The sequence below is a fragment of the Ammospiza caudacuta genome, chromosome 2 (genome assembly GCF_027887145.1).
Source record: "Ammospiza caudacuta isolate bAmmCau1 chromosome 2, bAmmCau1.pri, whole genome shotgun sequence".
NCBI lineage: Eukaryota > Metazoa > Chordata > Aves > Passeriformes > Passerellidae > Ammospiza > Ammospiza caudacuta.
In genome coordinates this window covers 73,091,972-73,106,594 of record NC_080594.1, presented here as the reverse complement: position 1 = coordinate 73,106,594, position 14,623 = coordinate 73,091,972, and the positions used below count along the sequence as shown (strand labels likewise).

Sequence of the window (14,623 nt, the reverse complement as noted above, 5' to 3'; positions counted from 1 at the left end):
AGTAGGTGCACGTTTAAGATAAAGTTACATCATAGCTGAGTGCACTAATCTTACTCTATCTCTAAGTCTGTTTGTGGTTTGAGTTAGGTAAAAAAGAGCTCTTTCAGGACAGTAATATTTAAATGAATTTTCTGAAGCCTTTAACAAATACCAACAGAAGTAGATGGAGAAAAACAGGCTCATCAGTAATGCACACTTATGTTTCAGGGAACAGCATGAAATATATCCCTTGCCCAGATTACAAGAGGCATATGGGGTTTTTTTCCCTTGATGTTTGTTTGATTTTTAAGTATTCTTAAAAATTCTTCTAAAAACTTTTATTTACACATTATGCTCGTGGCTTTGACTCCCACAATATTTAATGTGTTGTTTCTTTGACTCATAACCTGTTTTTCTGTTCCAGGTGACCCTGACTTTACTGAAAGAAAATCCAAGTAGTTTACAGCTTGTTTGTTGAGTCAGCATGCCCTGAATTACTCACTTAAACATTTTAAAATGCTTAAAAAACCCCAAACAAAGAGCAAAACTCAGAAAACCCAAGCGCCTCAGGATTATGTTTATAAAAAACTAAAAAGCAAACTAGATACTATTGTAAAATTATCTGAATAATTTAATGAATCAAGCCATAAGAAAATCATCTCTTCATGGGTGGCAGCACTGACATGGATTAAAGTAGTGCCATCACTGCTTGAGTTTGTAAACACTGTAGGATTTATTAAAAGTGTGGTGATTTCATTTAACATTTGATTCCTATGGCAGATGTATTTGGGTTCAAAAAGGTGTGTTTTCTTGCTGTAAACATTGAAATTAGATACCTGAAAGCGGTCTTTCAAAGCTTAAAGTAACTTTTTGAATTTATTTTTTTAAATGGCTGTCCCTGTCATTAGCCTTTTGATAGTTCTTGAAGAGCATATGCTAATTCTTTAGAAGGGGTACACAGGTACTGTGGAAATGGAAATTTTTGAGTACCTAGAGCCAAGTGTTCATTGAATACTTTGTCCTTGTAGATGCCCCTTTAGAAGCCTTTGTTTTGCATCTCACAGTCCTGTGGCCAAAAGCTCTTAAGCTGCAATAATTCTGGTCAGAATAAAGGTCTTGCTTAAACTTCAGAGACAAATTAATAAAATAAAGAGACTAATTAAGTAGCTAGACACCATAACAAGAAATTTTGATAATGAAATTTTATGCAGCAGTTGTTTTTTTCCTATGAGGAATTAATCTTCACAGATAAGGGCTCTTTTGATACCTGGTTCTTGTTTCCTATTTCCATCCTATTATTGGTCTGGTAATAATTGACCCTTAGATAATTAGCTTTTGAATGTTACTTAAATGTTCACCTTCTGTTATTTTCAGACCTGCAAACTGTTCTTTCTGGGGCTTTCTTAGGGATGTGTTTTTAGGAAACGTCAGTATATATGTGTTTGTTAATTCTGTCTAAACATGCAGACTGTGAATTTTAACCCGTCAATGTTCCGTGTGCACACCGCAGGCTGCCAAGCGGGGCATTCTCTCCTCAGTGCGCGGCAGAGGGGTTCACGCCAGAGGCCGGGGCGCGGCGCGCAGCAGAGGCAGAGGGATCCGGGGCCGCGGCAGGGGCAGGGGGGTTCCTGTGCACGCCGTGGTGGATCATCGGCCCCGGGCGCTGGAGATCTCCGCCTTCACCGAGAGCGACAGGGAAGATCTTCTGCCGCATTTTGCGGTATGTCACAACTGCGCTCTTTTCTTTCTCCTTTGGATAACGTCTTTCCATTGAATCACTTATTTTCACCTGATTCAGTTCATCTGGAAATATTGTCTGGGAATGAATCTTTAGCATAATATGCAGAGGAAGCAGTAGGAAAAGGTAAAACAGGAAAAATACACGATTGCTTCAACTAGTTATAGCTCTAATCACATAGCATTTACAAGGCTTTTTTTTTCTTACAAAGACAAATGGCTTATAATATTTATTTACATTTATTTACAAATGTAAATTTTTTACACTTTTTTAGGTACAAAAAGATAAAATAATTGAAGGGGTGGTGAGAACAAAGATTTGTTGGCACACTTTCAGTACCTGAAGTCAGTCTGTCTTTGTGGAAGTACCTTAACAGGTGCTTAACAGAAATTTTCTTCAAACATTTTCCATACCTTTGCCCAAATTTCTGAGTTTAAGAGTCAGAGTAAAAATTGTGTACATCTTGAAAAGGCATCGAAACATTTCTGTCTGATCATATACTTGAGCTTAAGAAGTCAGATATTTTCCTACTTTTTTTCTATTTTCAGTCTAAAAAATGATAAGTTGGCATACATAATTTTTTAGCAAATTTTTGTTTGCAAATGTAATAGTGAAAACTCAACATAAATTTATAAAACCACTTCTCCTCCAATTGAAAAAAAGAGTACAACAAAAGCAAATTTGTTTATTTTGTGGAATAAATGCTAAGAATATCATGTGAATCTCCATCTGTGCAACCCTCTTTATTTGTTTGGGGTTTTTTCCCCAGCATTCAATTGCAGTGGTCCTTTCTGAAGGGAGAAGTCTAGGAGCCAGTTAGTCCCTAAATTCTACTCCAGTCAGTGTACTTAATATTTCTTGTCAGGCAGTCATGCAAGAGGCTTTGAAAAAAAAATCAAACAAGGACCTGTTTCTCTTTGTATAGGAACCTTACTGTCTTTAACAAGCAAAAATATTAATCAAAAAGAATCTTAGTAACATGAACAAAGACAAATCCATTCAGTGTTAGTAGGATAACTGAGAAAAAAAATTAATTACTCAGTTTTGCAGGTTGCTAGTTTGATGTTTTAAACTTGCTAAAAATTCCATTGGAAATGCTCTGAGCTGTATTGCTGATTTTGTGATGTGAAACCACAGTCCTCTGCACATCAGGAGTGCAGTCCACTTGCACAGATGTGTTTTTTTGTTGGTCTTTGCAGCTTACAGTGATGGCAGTATCAAAGTTAGCAGTACCATTGTGACCATTAATAGCTAAGTCATTTTATTAAGATGCTGAAATACAGTAAAGTTTTCAAACTTTTTCTGCAGCTCCTGTAGAAATATTTCTGTGGAATAATTTCATAATAGACTAATGTAATCATTTCAAGATCCCATCTTTCTAATCGGAAGAGAAATACCGAAGCAGAGCAGCCTGTTTCTATAATATTTTTACCTCATACCTATAGGAATTGGGAAATCCAGAGACGAGAGCACTTTGATGGTTTAGAAGTGCAAGTACAAGTAACTCTGTTCTTGTCTAGGACTAGTACTCTGGCATTTAGACTGAAGTGTACACTGTTCTAGTTTTCTACGTTTTTTTTAATGACATTTTATTTAGGACTGCATTTTTAGGGGTGGGAGAACTATTTTACTAAACTTTTTTTTGTTGTTGTTTATTTATCAAAAGCAATATGGTGAAATTGAAGATTGCCAGATAGATGACTCTTCTCTCCATGCGGTGATTACTTTTAAAACAAGAGCAGAAGCTGAAGCTGTGAGTATAGTCTTTCTTGATAGTACACTGCAGCATTCAGATACTTTCTGTTTATGTTACACTTCTGTATTTGATTAAATGTAATGCTGTTAACTATTTTAAAACTATTGACACAAAAGTGTAAATTAAACACAAATATCAGAACTTATGGCACTGAAATACTTAAGAAATTAAGTTTATAGGAAAGCAAGGTGCAGGATGTAAGAGGGAAATTAAGAGAAACACTTAGGAATTTATATTTAGATGTCTTGGTTTATCTTCATTTAATTGCCAGTTTTTTTCACCTGAAGACTTGGTACCCTCATAGTCTACCTGTAATTTTCACTGACATCCTGCAGAGTCAACCTATATATTTATTTGGGGATCAGTTTGGTTTACCTTTGTCTAAAAACCTCTGGTTCTGTAAATGGGATTTGATCTGATATTTTTTCCCCCCTTTTAGCGTATTTTTAGAAATTTATGGAATTACAGAAGCATAGGTTTGCAGAAGTAACTTTTAGAAACTAAAATCTAGAGTTGACTTAGATTATAATTTGCTATCATTACATTTGGACCATTAGAACTTTATACATTTGGCTCAGCAGGACTCCTGCATTACTTGGTCCATGGTATAGGCATATAATATAGGTATATTACGTGATCCTGAACAAATTAATGAACATATTTGTTCTACAAAAGCTTTTTTTCCTTCAAAATCCTTGTGTCATTGTTGGGATGGAGTAATCCTGAAAATAGTAGGGACTACAGCAAGAGTGAATTCATATTTGCAGTGTTGCTGTATGAAAAGATTTCAGTTTATGTTTATATTTTGTACAAATTTTATCTTGTGGAGTTTACCTGAACACAGTTTTCATACCTGGCCAGACTATTCTCTTTTCATCTTGAGACACCAGTGAGGTGATTGACAGAAAAAACTGCTATTTACAATGCACATTAACCACTGGGGACAATAGCTTTGAACGCTCAGAGTATCATTTATGGTTAGATATTTTGATATCCATGTGCCAAAGATGTTTTAGAAAAACACAGAATTAGTTTTGTTTGTGAAACTCTTAGCTATAGGAATGATGAGCACTAACTGTATGGAGATAGTATTTATATAAAAAAGGAGGTACAATTAATGGTACATGGTGGATACTGACTGATAGAGGAAAGCTAGTATTGTACAGCTGTATTGAAGGAACACAGTTCAACAGTGAACAAAAGTTCTGTTCAAAGATAAAAGCTACTGTAATTAGTATATTCATAAATGAATTGAATTAAACTTGGGATTTTAGTTCTGGTGCTTCCTGGTATTGGGTACTTCCTTTTGCAGTTTCATATTCTTTGATATTGTAGTTTACATAAGAAATACTCTTAAATGTGGAGGGAAAGTTCTGCTTCCCTGGAAATAAAAATAGGTCACCTAGAACAATAATCTGTTTTTGTGGACTATCCCAATAAAGTCTTTACTTGTCCCAGATGAAGTATGATTCAGTACAAGGATCAGGATCAGGATTCATGGTCAGTGTTTGAGATGTCCATGTTTTAGTGAGCATTAAAACATTTAACTGTCAACTTCATGTTTGATTAGACTTTGTGTCTAATTTCACCTTCATTTTTAAAGGAAGATTTTATGAAGATTAGATTCAATTAAATCTAGGAAAATTTGTATTTTCTTTAAGATTTTCTTACATATTCAGTGTATTTCCATTGGAGTATCTGTGTTTACAACTAAAGCATTAAGGCTGGTAATTTGGGAATTTGTAGAAGGTAATCATTAAAAACATCTGCTGAGGCAAATTGTGAAGTAAATGCACCTAATATTTTACCTTCTTAAATGAAAATAGACCTAGACTTTATGATCATGTATGTTCTAGCCTAGAAGGAAGAGGAAGATTCCCTGTTGTAAAACGTTGCATTTTTATGTAGTAGTAATTTCTTCCAAAGATTACAAGTTGTTTTTGGACCTAAATGTCACTTATAAGTACTTTTAAAAATTCTAGTTGTGTGACATTGTGATGAGACCATGGACAAAAAGCTCCTGAGCTGCATTTTAATAAGCATAGAATCTTTTAAATTTATCATAAATTTATATGTACAGATTTAAAATTTATACCTGGGGACTTTAATATTACACAATTCATGTTCAGATGTCATTGAACATGTAATTGTTTCTACATTTCACATTATGCTGTACTTTCAGATTGTACTATAAATCTTTTGTGACCATGACGGTTATTTCGGAATGTTGCTAACACTGATTTATGCTCATTCATGTTACTTTAATTTGAACATACTATTTCTAAAGCAGACACTTAATGCAGCTGGTACTTAGAAAGACATGAATATCCCATAAGTTAAAAATTTTTACATTTCAATTACAACAGCTTTACAGGAACGTTTTCCAGTAGATTAAATTGTAATCACAGAGGGGCTTTTTTCAGTTGTTTGGTTGTTGGGTTCTTAAAAATATGTTAAATCATTTGTAGGGATGTCTTACTTCTTCCAGTAAGTTATGCATTAACAGTTTTGTGTCTCTCTTTGAAAGGTGAGGAACCCAGCAAAATAATACTTAAAAACCAGGAAGGTGTTGGTTCAGTATGTTACCTGCATTACGAAATGATTTATGGTTTTCCAAGCTTATTTTCTTCTGAATGTATTTTCATAATTTTCCTCAAAGGATGTATGAATTGCATGTGCAGTGAATCAAGTTGTTTCATTTAACCTAGTAACAGTACTTCAGTATGAACATATTCCAACTTAGACTTTCTTTTGTAGTCATGTGTAACTAAGATAGTTAAACTTGTTTTAGGCTGCAATTCATGGATCTCGTTTCAAAGGACAAGAGCTAAAGTTGGCATGGAACAAGCCTGTTGCTAGTATGTCAGCTGTTGAAACAGAAGAAGCTGAACCTGATGAAGAAGAAGTAAGCTTGCTTTTTCTTTATTTTTTATTTTAATTTTTCTTTTTTAAGATGAAATAATACAGCTTTTTCAAAACTAAAATTTATCTGTGGATTCATACTTGTATTTTTTAATCTAACTCACATTTTGATATCTGAAAATAGATTTCTATATATTTCTTGGGGTTAGGGTGTTGGAAGTCTAGATATTTTGCTTGTGCTTGCAGAAATATTTAATTTCTTACATAACAAAAAACTTTAGAGGATGTAGCTAGAAAATGGAAGGTGCAAGTTTGAACTTGCATGAGATTGATGATTTTGTCCAAAACATGGATTTGTGCCATCTGCTTTTGGCACTAATTTCTTAGAGGATCATATTTTAGACTCTAATTTCACTTTATGGATATGGCTCAGAGGATACAGGTGAAGGAGTAATTCAGGGCATTTTTTGACTTCACTGAAAGTGAAGTGATCTGAAGTACCTTTGCTGAGTGTTAATTTTCATCATGGTCCATAAGAGATACTAAAGCCTTGTCCAAATAATCCTAATTGATTAATGTAGGAATAGTGGGGCAATATGTATTGATGCAGTCTAACTCATTACACTCAAAATACCTATGTTTGTGAATTCAGAAAAATAAATGTCACCTGGGTATAAAGTCAAGCAATCTTTTTCCAAATTTATTTACTGTCAGTTAACTGTATCCACATAATTGGCACAGAAAAGTTGAAGTGCACTTTGACTTACTTGATGACAATATTTTGTCTGCATCTTTTTCCTGTGGCCTTTTGGTGGATCTACCTTAGAAGCAGCTTCACAGGTTTGCTTTGATACAACCAAATTTGGTTAGTTTTCTTACATTGGTGGTGTTCATTTTCTGTTTTTTTCACTTTGTCTGCTGGCTTCCTGTCTCCAAAAATGCCAGTTTGTTTTTTGTGTGCCAGTTGAAGATAGATGCATTTGTGCGCTCCAGTTTACTGAGTGCTACTTTCCTCATGTACGCAAACCTCAAGCGTTGTCAGATGGTCATGAGCTGTGAGTGAACAAGAGACTATATTATGGAATCTTCAGAGCATTGTAGGTATTTTGTCACATCTCCTTCAGGGAAGTACTGCCTTGGAAGATCAACAGCAGTGTGTTGATGCAAGGAGTCTGCATTTTTGAGAGGTATCTTTTAGTAGCCACTTCACTGAGACTTTTTTTGTAGTGAAGGAAGGGCATGCAGGGATAGGCAAACATTTCAGCAGAGTAAAGGAAGGAATGTACAGATTCATTGGTAGGTGAACTACAGAGAGATTTGTCTTTTAACTCCCTTAGCTAATTATTCTTGTGGAAAATACCTAGGAGTTGAACTTGGATGAAAAGCCTTAGCTCTTCATGGGTTTTGTCTGCTTGCTACTTACTTAATTTGTTTTATAGCAGCAGTTGTAAGCGCATGAGAAAGTTTTTCTTCAGTCTTTCGGACTTGAGCACTTTAGAAAATCCCTGGTGATTAGGCAGCTAATTATAAAAGCATCTGGTATTCCTAGATGCCTATGTTCTACACCTGGGTGCCTAACAAAAAAGTTGACTCTGCTGAGTCAACAGTTGACTCCTAAGAAGAGTATAAAATGTGTAAGTAGAGATAAACTTTTAATCGTCAGGGGTTTGCAGTTGAGGGACCTCTTGAGTCAGAGATATGATGTCCTTGTAGTTAAAAGGCCTTGACATGTGTTTATTGTATTAGTTTAGCTGGTTTCTTTAGAATCTGAGTATCATCTGTAATGTCCTGTATTAAGAAATGCTAGTGTTCAACTATGTCTGCCCTGAATAAATATTGTTCTATTGGATCTGCCACCTACATGTTCTCTCTTCACTTCATGATACTTAACATGCAGGGACACTGTCATAGTTCCCCTCAGTTACTATATCTCCCTGTAGTTGTTCCTCTCTGTGGAAGCCTGGCTTTTTGATCATCTGTACTACACTCATTCTTGTGCTCTGTAGAGTTCTGCGCTGTGCACTGCCCAGGACTACTCCTCTTTGACTGTTGCAGTGTTGTATTTTAGCTCACTGAACATCGGGGAATACCGGGAAAGAATCTAAGTCCTCAGAAAGCTTCTGTGTTTTAGTCAGGGTCAGACTATGCAGGCATACATTGATAGACAGGTAAGGAGTTAACAGAGCTCCTTTTGAAACTGTTCTTTCCATATGCAAGACTAATGAAGATAGTAGTTTCTCTCTCAGAAGACTTCATAATTATTCAAATCAACCTTCACACCTCTTGCTAAATTTGGAAATACTGTAGCAAAAAAACTACCATTCCTTAGACACAAAGAATAAATAAAAACACAGCAGCTGTCTAACAGCTGGGCAGATTTGCTAGGGAAAGACATCCTTGTGTTTTATTCCTTTCTTTAGCATAGCAGAGTTTGCTGTGTTAGGGGTGATGGTCAAAAAATTTCCAAGATAGGATAGTTTATATACACCTCTATGTCTATATGTATATAGAAATTAAATCAACTTACATTCAAAGGCTTTGAAGTCTGTCAAGTTACTATCTTACAGAACAGAATTGAGAATATACTAATACAGTGAGTCTGAATTTCTCTAAATACCTGTCTCCCTGCCTAGTTTAAATTTTTATATTGATTTCAATCTTGATTAAGCTGTCAAAATCAAAAAATCCCAGATTCAGCCTTTTTGATATTGTGGAACATGTGCATTTAAGCGCTTGGATGAAAATAGATGTAGATACTGTGAACATGCAAAAAAACATTAGTTTTCACTATAGCATATTAAGTTTCATATAGCAGCTTGGACATGAATGATATGCTGAAGAATCAGAAGAGCTGTTTAAGGATGAGGTGCGGATGTCATGGTCATCTTGAAGTCTATTGAAAAAGGTTTCATTTGCCATTTAGTAATATATCTACATAAGACATATATATCAGTGTACTTTATTGAAAGCATTAATGTTTACCTATTCACAACCAAATTTTCTTCTCTATTAAAGTGCAAGTGCCAGAGGTTCATATTTTGCCTTTTGATTTTTAACATTTTTTGATATAATGGTTATCACATTTTTCTCTTGAAGTTTCAGGAAGAATCTTTGGTGGATGACTCATTGCTTCAAGATGATGATGAAGAGGAAGAGGAGAATGAATCTCGTTCATGGAGAAGATGATTCAACTGATCAACGACAATGCTAGAGCTGCGCCTGTGTTGCATTAGTATTACCTAATGTACTTCTGCATCTTTGTATTAAAAGGGGTTTTGTGATGAAGTTGGATTCAGATATAGATTAAAAAGCAGCTGGTCGGTTATACATTTTGAGAGATTGATGTTTGAGTTACATTTCTGTAAATGATTGCTAAAGACATCATACTAGGAACATATGCAATGTTTTTATTACATAGTTCTACAGAAAGTTACAGAATTCTTTGGGTTCTTTGTAATTTACTGAATTGGTCAAACACAAATGACCAGAAGTTGTTATAACATAGATAATTTTTGTTCTATTCCAGATACGGAATGAAAATTTGCATTTAAAATCTTTGTGAATGTTTTCAGAAATGAATAGATAACAGTACTAAACTGAAGTCTCTAAAGTTATGTATTCATAATATTGCATAGTAGTATGCTTAGGCTTTACTATGTACTAGCCTTTTGTTGGATTTGTGTACGTATTTTACCTATGGGTTTTAATGATAAAGTGTATGACTGCTTTGCATATAAGTCCTTATGACTTTAAGATGTTAAAAAAATAAAGAAATGGAATGGTCTTAAAAAAAAAAAAGAAAAAGAAAAAAAAAAAGCAATAACCAAAAAAGCTAAGGCAATGGTCCTTCATGATGAAAAAAAAAAAAAAAAGAAAAAAAAGAGAAAAGACCATTCCAGATGGCAACCCCCACCCCCATGTTCACAAAAGGAGCTTGAATCACTATCACTTACACTAAAATAATAGTGAATATATGAAACCAATCTCAATCGTGTTTTATCTACATTAACCCATGGTGTACTCTTCATAAAAACTTTTGGATGTTCTGAAGTTGAAGTGATGCAAGTCAAATCTTAAATAGAATAGTACCCTCAACAATAAGGAATTTTTTTTATATATCTTGCACTGGGCAACTCTAGAAGAAAGTTTGATGCCACAAAAATTACATGCAGTACTGAAATACAATTTAGAAAAATATGTGAGGAGAATCTTAATACTTAGTAGGTAATAGTCTAAACATTTGGGTACACAACTTACGCATTTTTTATATTCTTGTGTTTTTATGATTACTTTTTTTTCATTTCAAATGAAGCACATGGAAAACCCTGTGTTCACACTATAGCACATATTCACCATTCAAAAATAGGTGAAATGTTAGTGTACTCTACAGAAAGTCTTCATTGGCTCTTTCTAGCTGGTCTTTCTGGTATATGAGGTCTGAAGTTGCTTCTTAGGAAGGGGAACTGCCTACTCTTTTGCAAGTAAAGGACTTCTCAGGAAGACTTGGTCTTATTTCTACTTAGTGGCATTTTACTGGACTGGTTTCAAAAGGAAACCCATGTTAAGTATTAAATTCTTGGGTTTTGTTTTTTTTCTGAAGGGAGTTGGTGGGGTGTTGTTTTGATTTAATCTTTTCCCCTCATTAATTCATTAACGAGTGCATCATAATACCACTGTCTTACTTATCAGATAGATGGATATGAGCCTGTACCACCATTCACTTCAGTGTTGGACTCGATGATCCTTGTGAGTCCCTTCCAACTTGGAATATTCTGTGATTTTGTGGTAGTACTTCAGTTAATAGGGTGTTTTCTTTAGTCCATGTTTTTGTCTTTTGCTGGAAAGAGGGGTAGAATGGGTATTAGTCATGTCCTTCTTTTTTTTTTTTTTTTTTCAATTCCAAAGTAGAATGGAGGAAAGTAGATGTAGTAGCATTCTAGAGACAAGAGTTCCAGCTGTAGAATTTTTGTTTGTGCTTTTCAGTTATTTGAAGGGATTTCAAGAACTGGATCCTGTGGTTTTTTGTTGGTTTTTTTTTTTTTTTTTTTGAGCTTTTTGTTTGATTTTCCCCTCTGTCCTGATGTGTATGCATACCTTGTTGCAAAAAACATGCACTTAAATTTTTGTACAGTCCTAGTTTCACATTGAAATGTCACAATTGACTGCCGTGCTTGTTACACTAAGTTCTAAATTTTGCCGTAAGGAATTGTATTTGGAATATTGATTTCCTTTTACAGTGAATTTCGGGCAAAATAAAATATTTTAAGGAAGTTTTTATCCAGTGCTCTGAATGAGCTGTTCTAATTCACTGAATTAAGTGCAAGCTTTCCTACTTATTTATTTAATTTAGTACATTTGGAGGGGGCCAAATTGACAATCCACAATGTGGAGATTTTTTTGTGTGTTGTCTTACAGAACAGGTACAGCACAGTGAAACACTGTCCATGCTCCATAAAGTGTTTGTGATGCATGCTTTGTTTTTCAGACCTGCCTTTTCACTGCAGTCACTCAACACAAGCTACCACCAACTATAAGTGTATTTACTACACAGGTGCTTCTTACAAATCACCTGAAGTTGCTGTATCTTATAATTTGAAAACTTGGGTTCCAAGTTTGCCTGCTTGTTTTGAATTCAGCCTGGTAATGCATCCATCCAAGATTCATTTCACTGAAACTTTACACCCTGCAAAGGAGGAAACCTTTTAAAATTCTTTTTATTGCCTTCCTTCTGGAAACTTTCTACTGCTGTGTATTTTGTTCCCTGCTGTTACCTTGTGACATTCTGAGTGGTTGAAAAGCACCTGGATCAGAATGGCTTGGCTTATTCTCATTTTAAAACCAACCCCAGTCAAAACCAATCTGTGGCTGTGTGACATTCAGTATAAGAATACAGTGTCCCAGTTACAGTCTGAATTCTATACAGTTTTCTATCACTGTCAAATTATTTTCTTAATTTGATTTCTTGTTGGCTTGCTCTGTCTTCCTTGACTAGCCCTGCTCTTCCCTCCATCTTTTTGCTGCTACCTTAGCCAATGCTTGTCACTTCAGTTCAGTCAGATCCTTATTAACATAGCTTATAGTGAAATCTTTTGTCACCTGGAGCAGCATCCTTGTTTCAGTCAACAAACCAAACATCCTGCTGGCTTGGTTTTCCTCAATACAGCTTTTCAAAATTTCCATGGAATAAAAGATAACATTTAAGAAGTATATGATTTTCCACTTGGATGCTAAAGGACTTAGGTAAGATGTGAGCTGACGTGCAGTTCAATGGCAATATTGTTTAAAACTGGATTTGGTTGAACTACAAAGCATTTGAAGTAAAGACAATCAGTAATTCAGACTATATTACAATCTCTACAGAACAGTAGATTAACAAGAATAAATCTTTGAAATAATATTTATGGCCAGAACTGTTCATATTTTTCCTTCTCTTAAGACCAGTCATGCACTACAGTTGTACAAACACACGGAGTAATATAAATGGGTAGAGACCTTCAATGAAACACCTCGTTGACTAATTCAAATTTGCTTTTTATTTTATGTTGCAACTAATGAAGATATAGTCAGATTTAATCCTGTATTACTTATATTTATTACAACTAAGACAGTAAGTTACAATGAAAAAATTTAGAGCAACTGGAACAAATAACAGAAATTTGAGGGGTTTCTGGGAAAACAAGTGATATTTGAAAAAAATTTTATTATTCATCACAGTGGTCTGACTGGAGCTGTATCTTACTGTATTGGTGTTACAGCACTTGATTACTTTCAAATGAACCTGTTAAGTCAGACAAAGTAAACGTTCTTGATCAAGATAAAAGAAGAAAGCTTCATCTTTCTATAATGAGCAAATATATCTGTAAACTTATCCTTGGGGCAGATGAACCTTTAGTTTTTGTGGACTCTGTAAAGAGGTCAATGTAGACCTTTTTAAATGCACTAGTGTGCTTGTTGCATAGGTTTCTAAATACTGCAGTCTTTTAAGTTTTTTTTATTTAAATATGCCTCTGCATGTTTTATTCTGAACCATGTTTTTACTCTGAGGACATCAAAAATACAACAAAAATAGACTTCGGTGATTTCAATCTTTATTTGAATTCTGTTGAGATCTAGTGGGAAATCTAATGAGAACGATTTCAAGAACATACCACCTATACTACCCATACAATCTATTTTTCCTAATAGATAATTATTTTTAAAATCCTTCTATATGTGTTAATGCTAAAACTTAATGGTTGTTCTTTGTTCTTGGCTTGAGTGAAGATTAATGTTTTTTTCTTCTTCTTGCAGTAAGCTTGTAATCCTGAGACCAGTTGATGTCTTTGAAAATCATCTCATCTGACCCTGTGGTATAGTGTAGTAATTTTGATATTATAGTTTTAATTCTTGAATTCCAATATTCTTCTTGCTTTGTTAGCAGAACAGATTAATTCAGTTTCTCACCTTTCTCTGCCAAAGAGTGGAATACCATATTTAGCAAATCTGTCTGGTCTAGTTGATGAACTGGATTTTAATATTTTCTTATCAGCAAATAAAAGAAAAAAGTTTGAGACATATACTCTTCAAAATTCATTTTTCTGAAAAACATCTGCAGTAGACCTATTTGTTTCATTTTGACCTCTTGCAAACAGAGAGGGTAGAATAGCCTTTTTACTCTTTTACACTATTTTATTTTTTCTGTCTTGCAGATGTACATAAATTTTTTGGTAGTAATTTGATGGGTAAAAATTTTCTTTAAAAAGATCTTCTGATATCATCTAATGTACACTCTTTATCTGCAAAGAAAAGGGAGAAAAGCACTTTCTTTCCCAGGAGAAAGTAATTTCCTGACAAGCTCAGAAGATTACTGGAAATCGGAAATGTTGTTTACAGGCCTGAAAACTTCAACAGTGCAGATGTTCTTTTCCTAGTTGCTGAAGAATGGCTTCTGTTTCTTAAACCTAGTTTAAAAAGAACAGAAACACTAGCTTCTCAAAAATGTTTTTGTGTTAGTCTGCAGCCAGACAGGATATGTCCCAGCTCTATGACCCAATAATTTGCTCTCTAGGGAAATGACAAGTTTTTTAGCTTTTAAAGGTCATAATTTGTTCTTTGTCTTGCACAAAATTTTGTGTAATAAAGATATTTGAGCCAAAGAGAAAAAAGGACTTCGCAGAAATGTGTGTTGATCTATGCAGGTAAGAATCTGTATCCTTTTGCTAAAGTCAGGTGCATGTTGCTAGTGCTTGTATAGTGTAGCTGAGATCTCCTGAGGCACAGAAATGCCTTTAGGGTAAAACCCCTCATTT

At 34.5% G+C, this 14,623-nt stretch overlaps 1 protein-coding gene across 4 annotated transcripts in view; it reads left to right on the top strand.

Moving 5' to 3' along the window:
* RBM26 (RNA binding motif protein 26) overlaps window positions 1-10,231 on the top strand; it is a 47,126-nt gene extending 36,895 nt beyond the window's left edge. For all 4 annotated transcript variants that reach the window (XM_058824675.1, XM_058824674.1, XM_058824676.1 and 1 more), the window contains 4 exons: window positions 1,490-1,699; window positions 3,384-3,470; window positions 6,265-6,378; window positions 9,432-10,231. In XM_058824675.1, coding sequence (XP_058680658.1) covers window positions 1,490-1,699; window positions 3,384-3,470; window positions 6,265-6,378; window positions 9,432-9,521 — 501 coding nt within the window. In that variant the 3' untranslated portion in view covers window positions 9,522-10,231. The remainder of the gene's footprint in view (window positions 1-1,489; window positions 1,700-3,383; window positions 3,471-6,264; window positions 6,379-9,431) is intronic.
* Window positions 10,232-14,623: the final 4,392 nt, after the last annotated feature.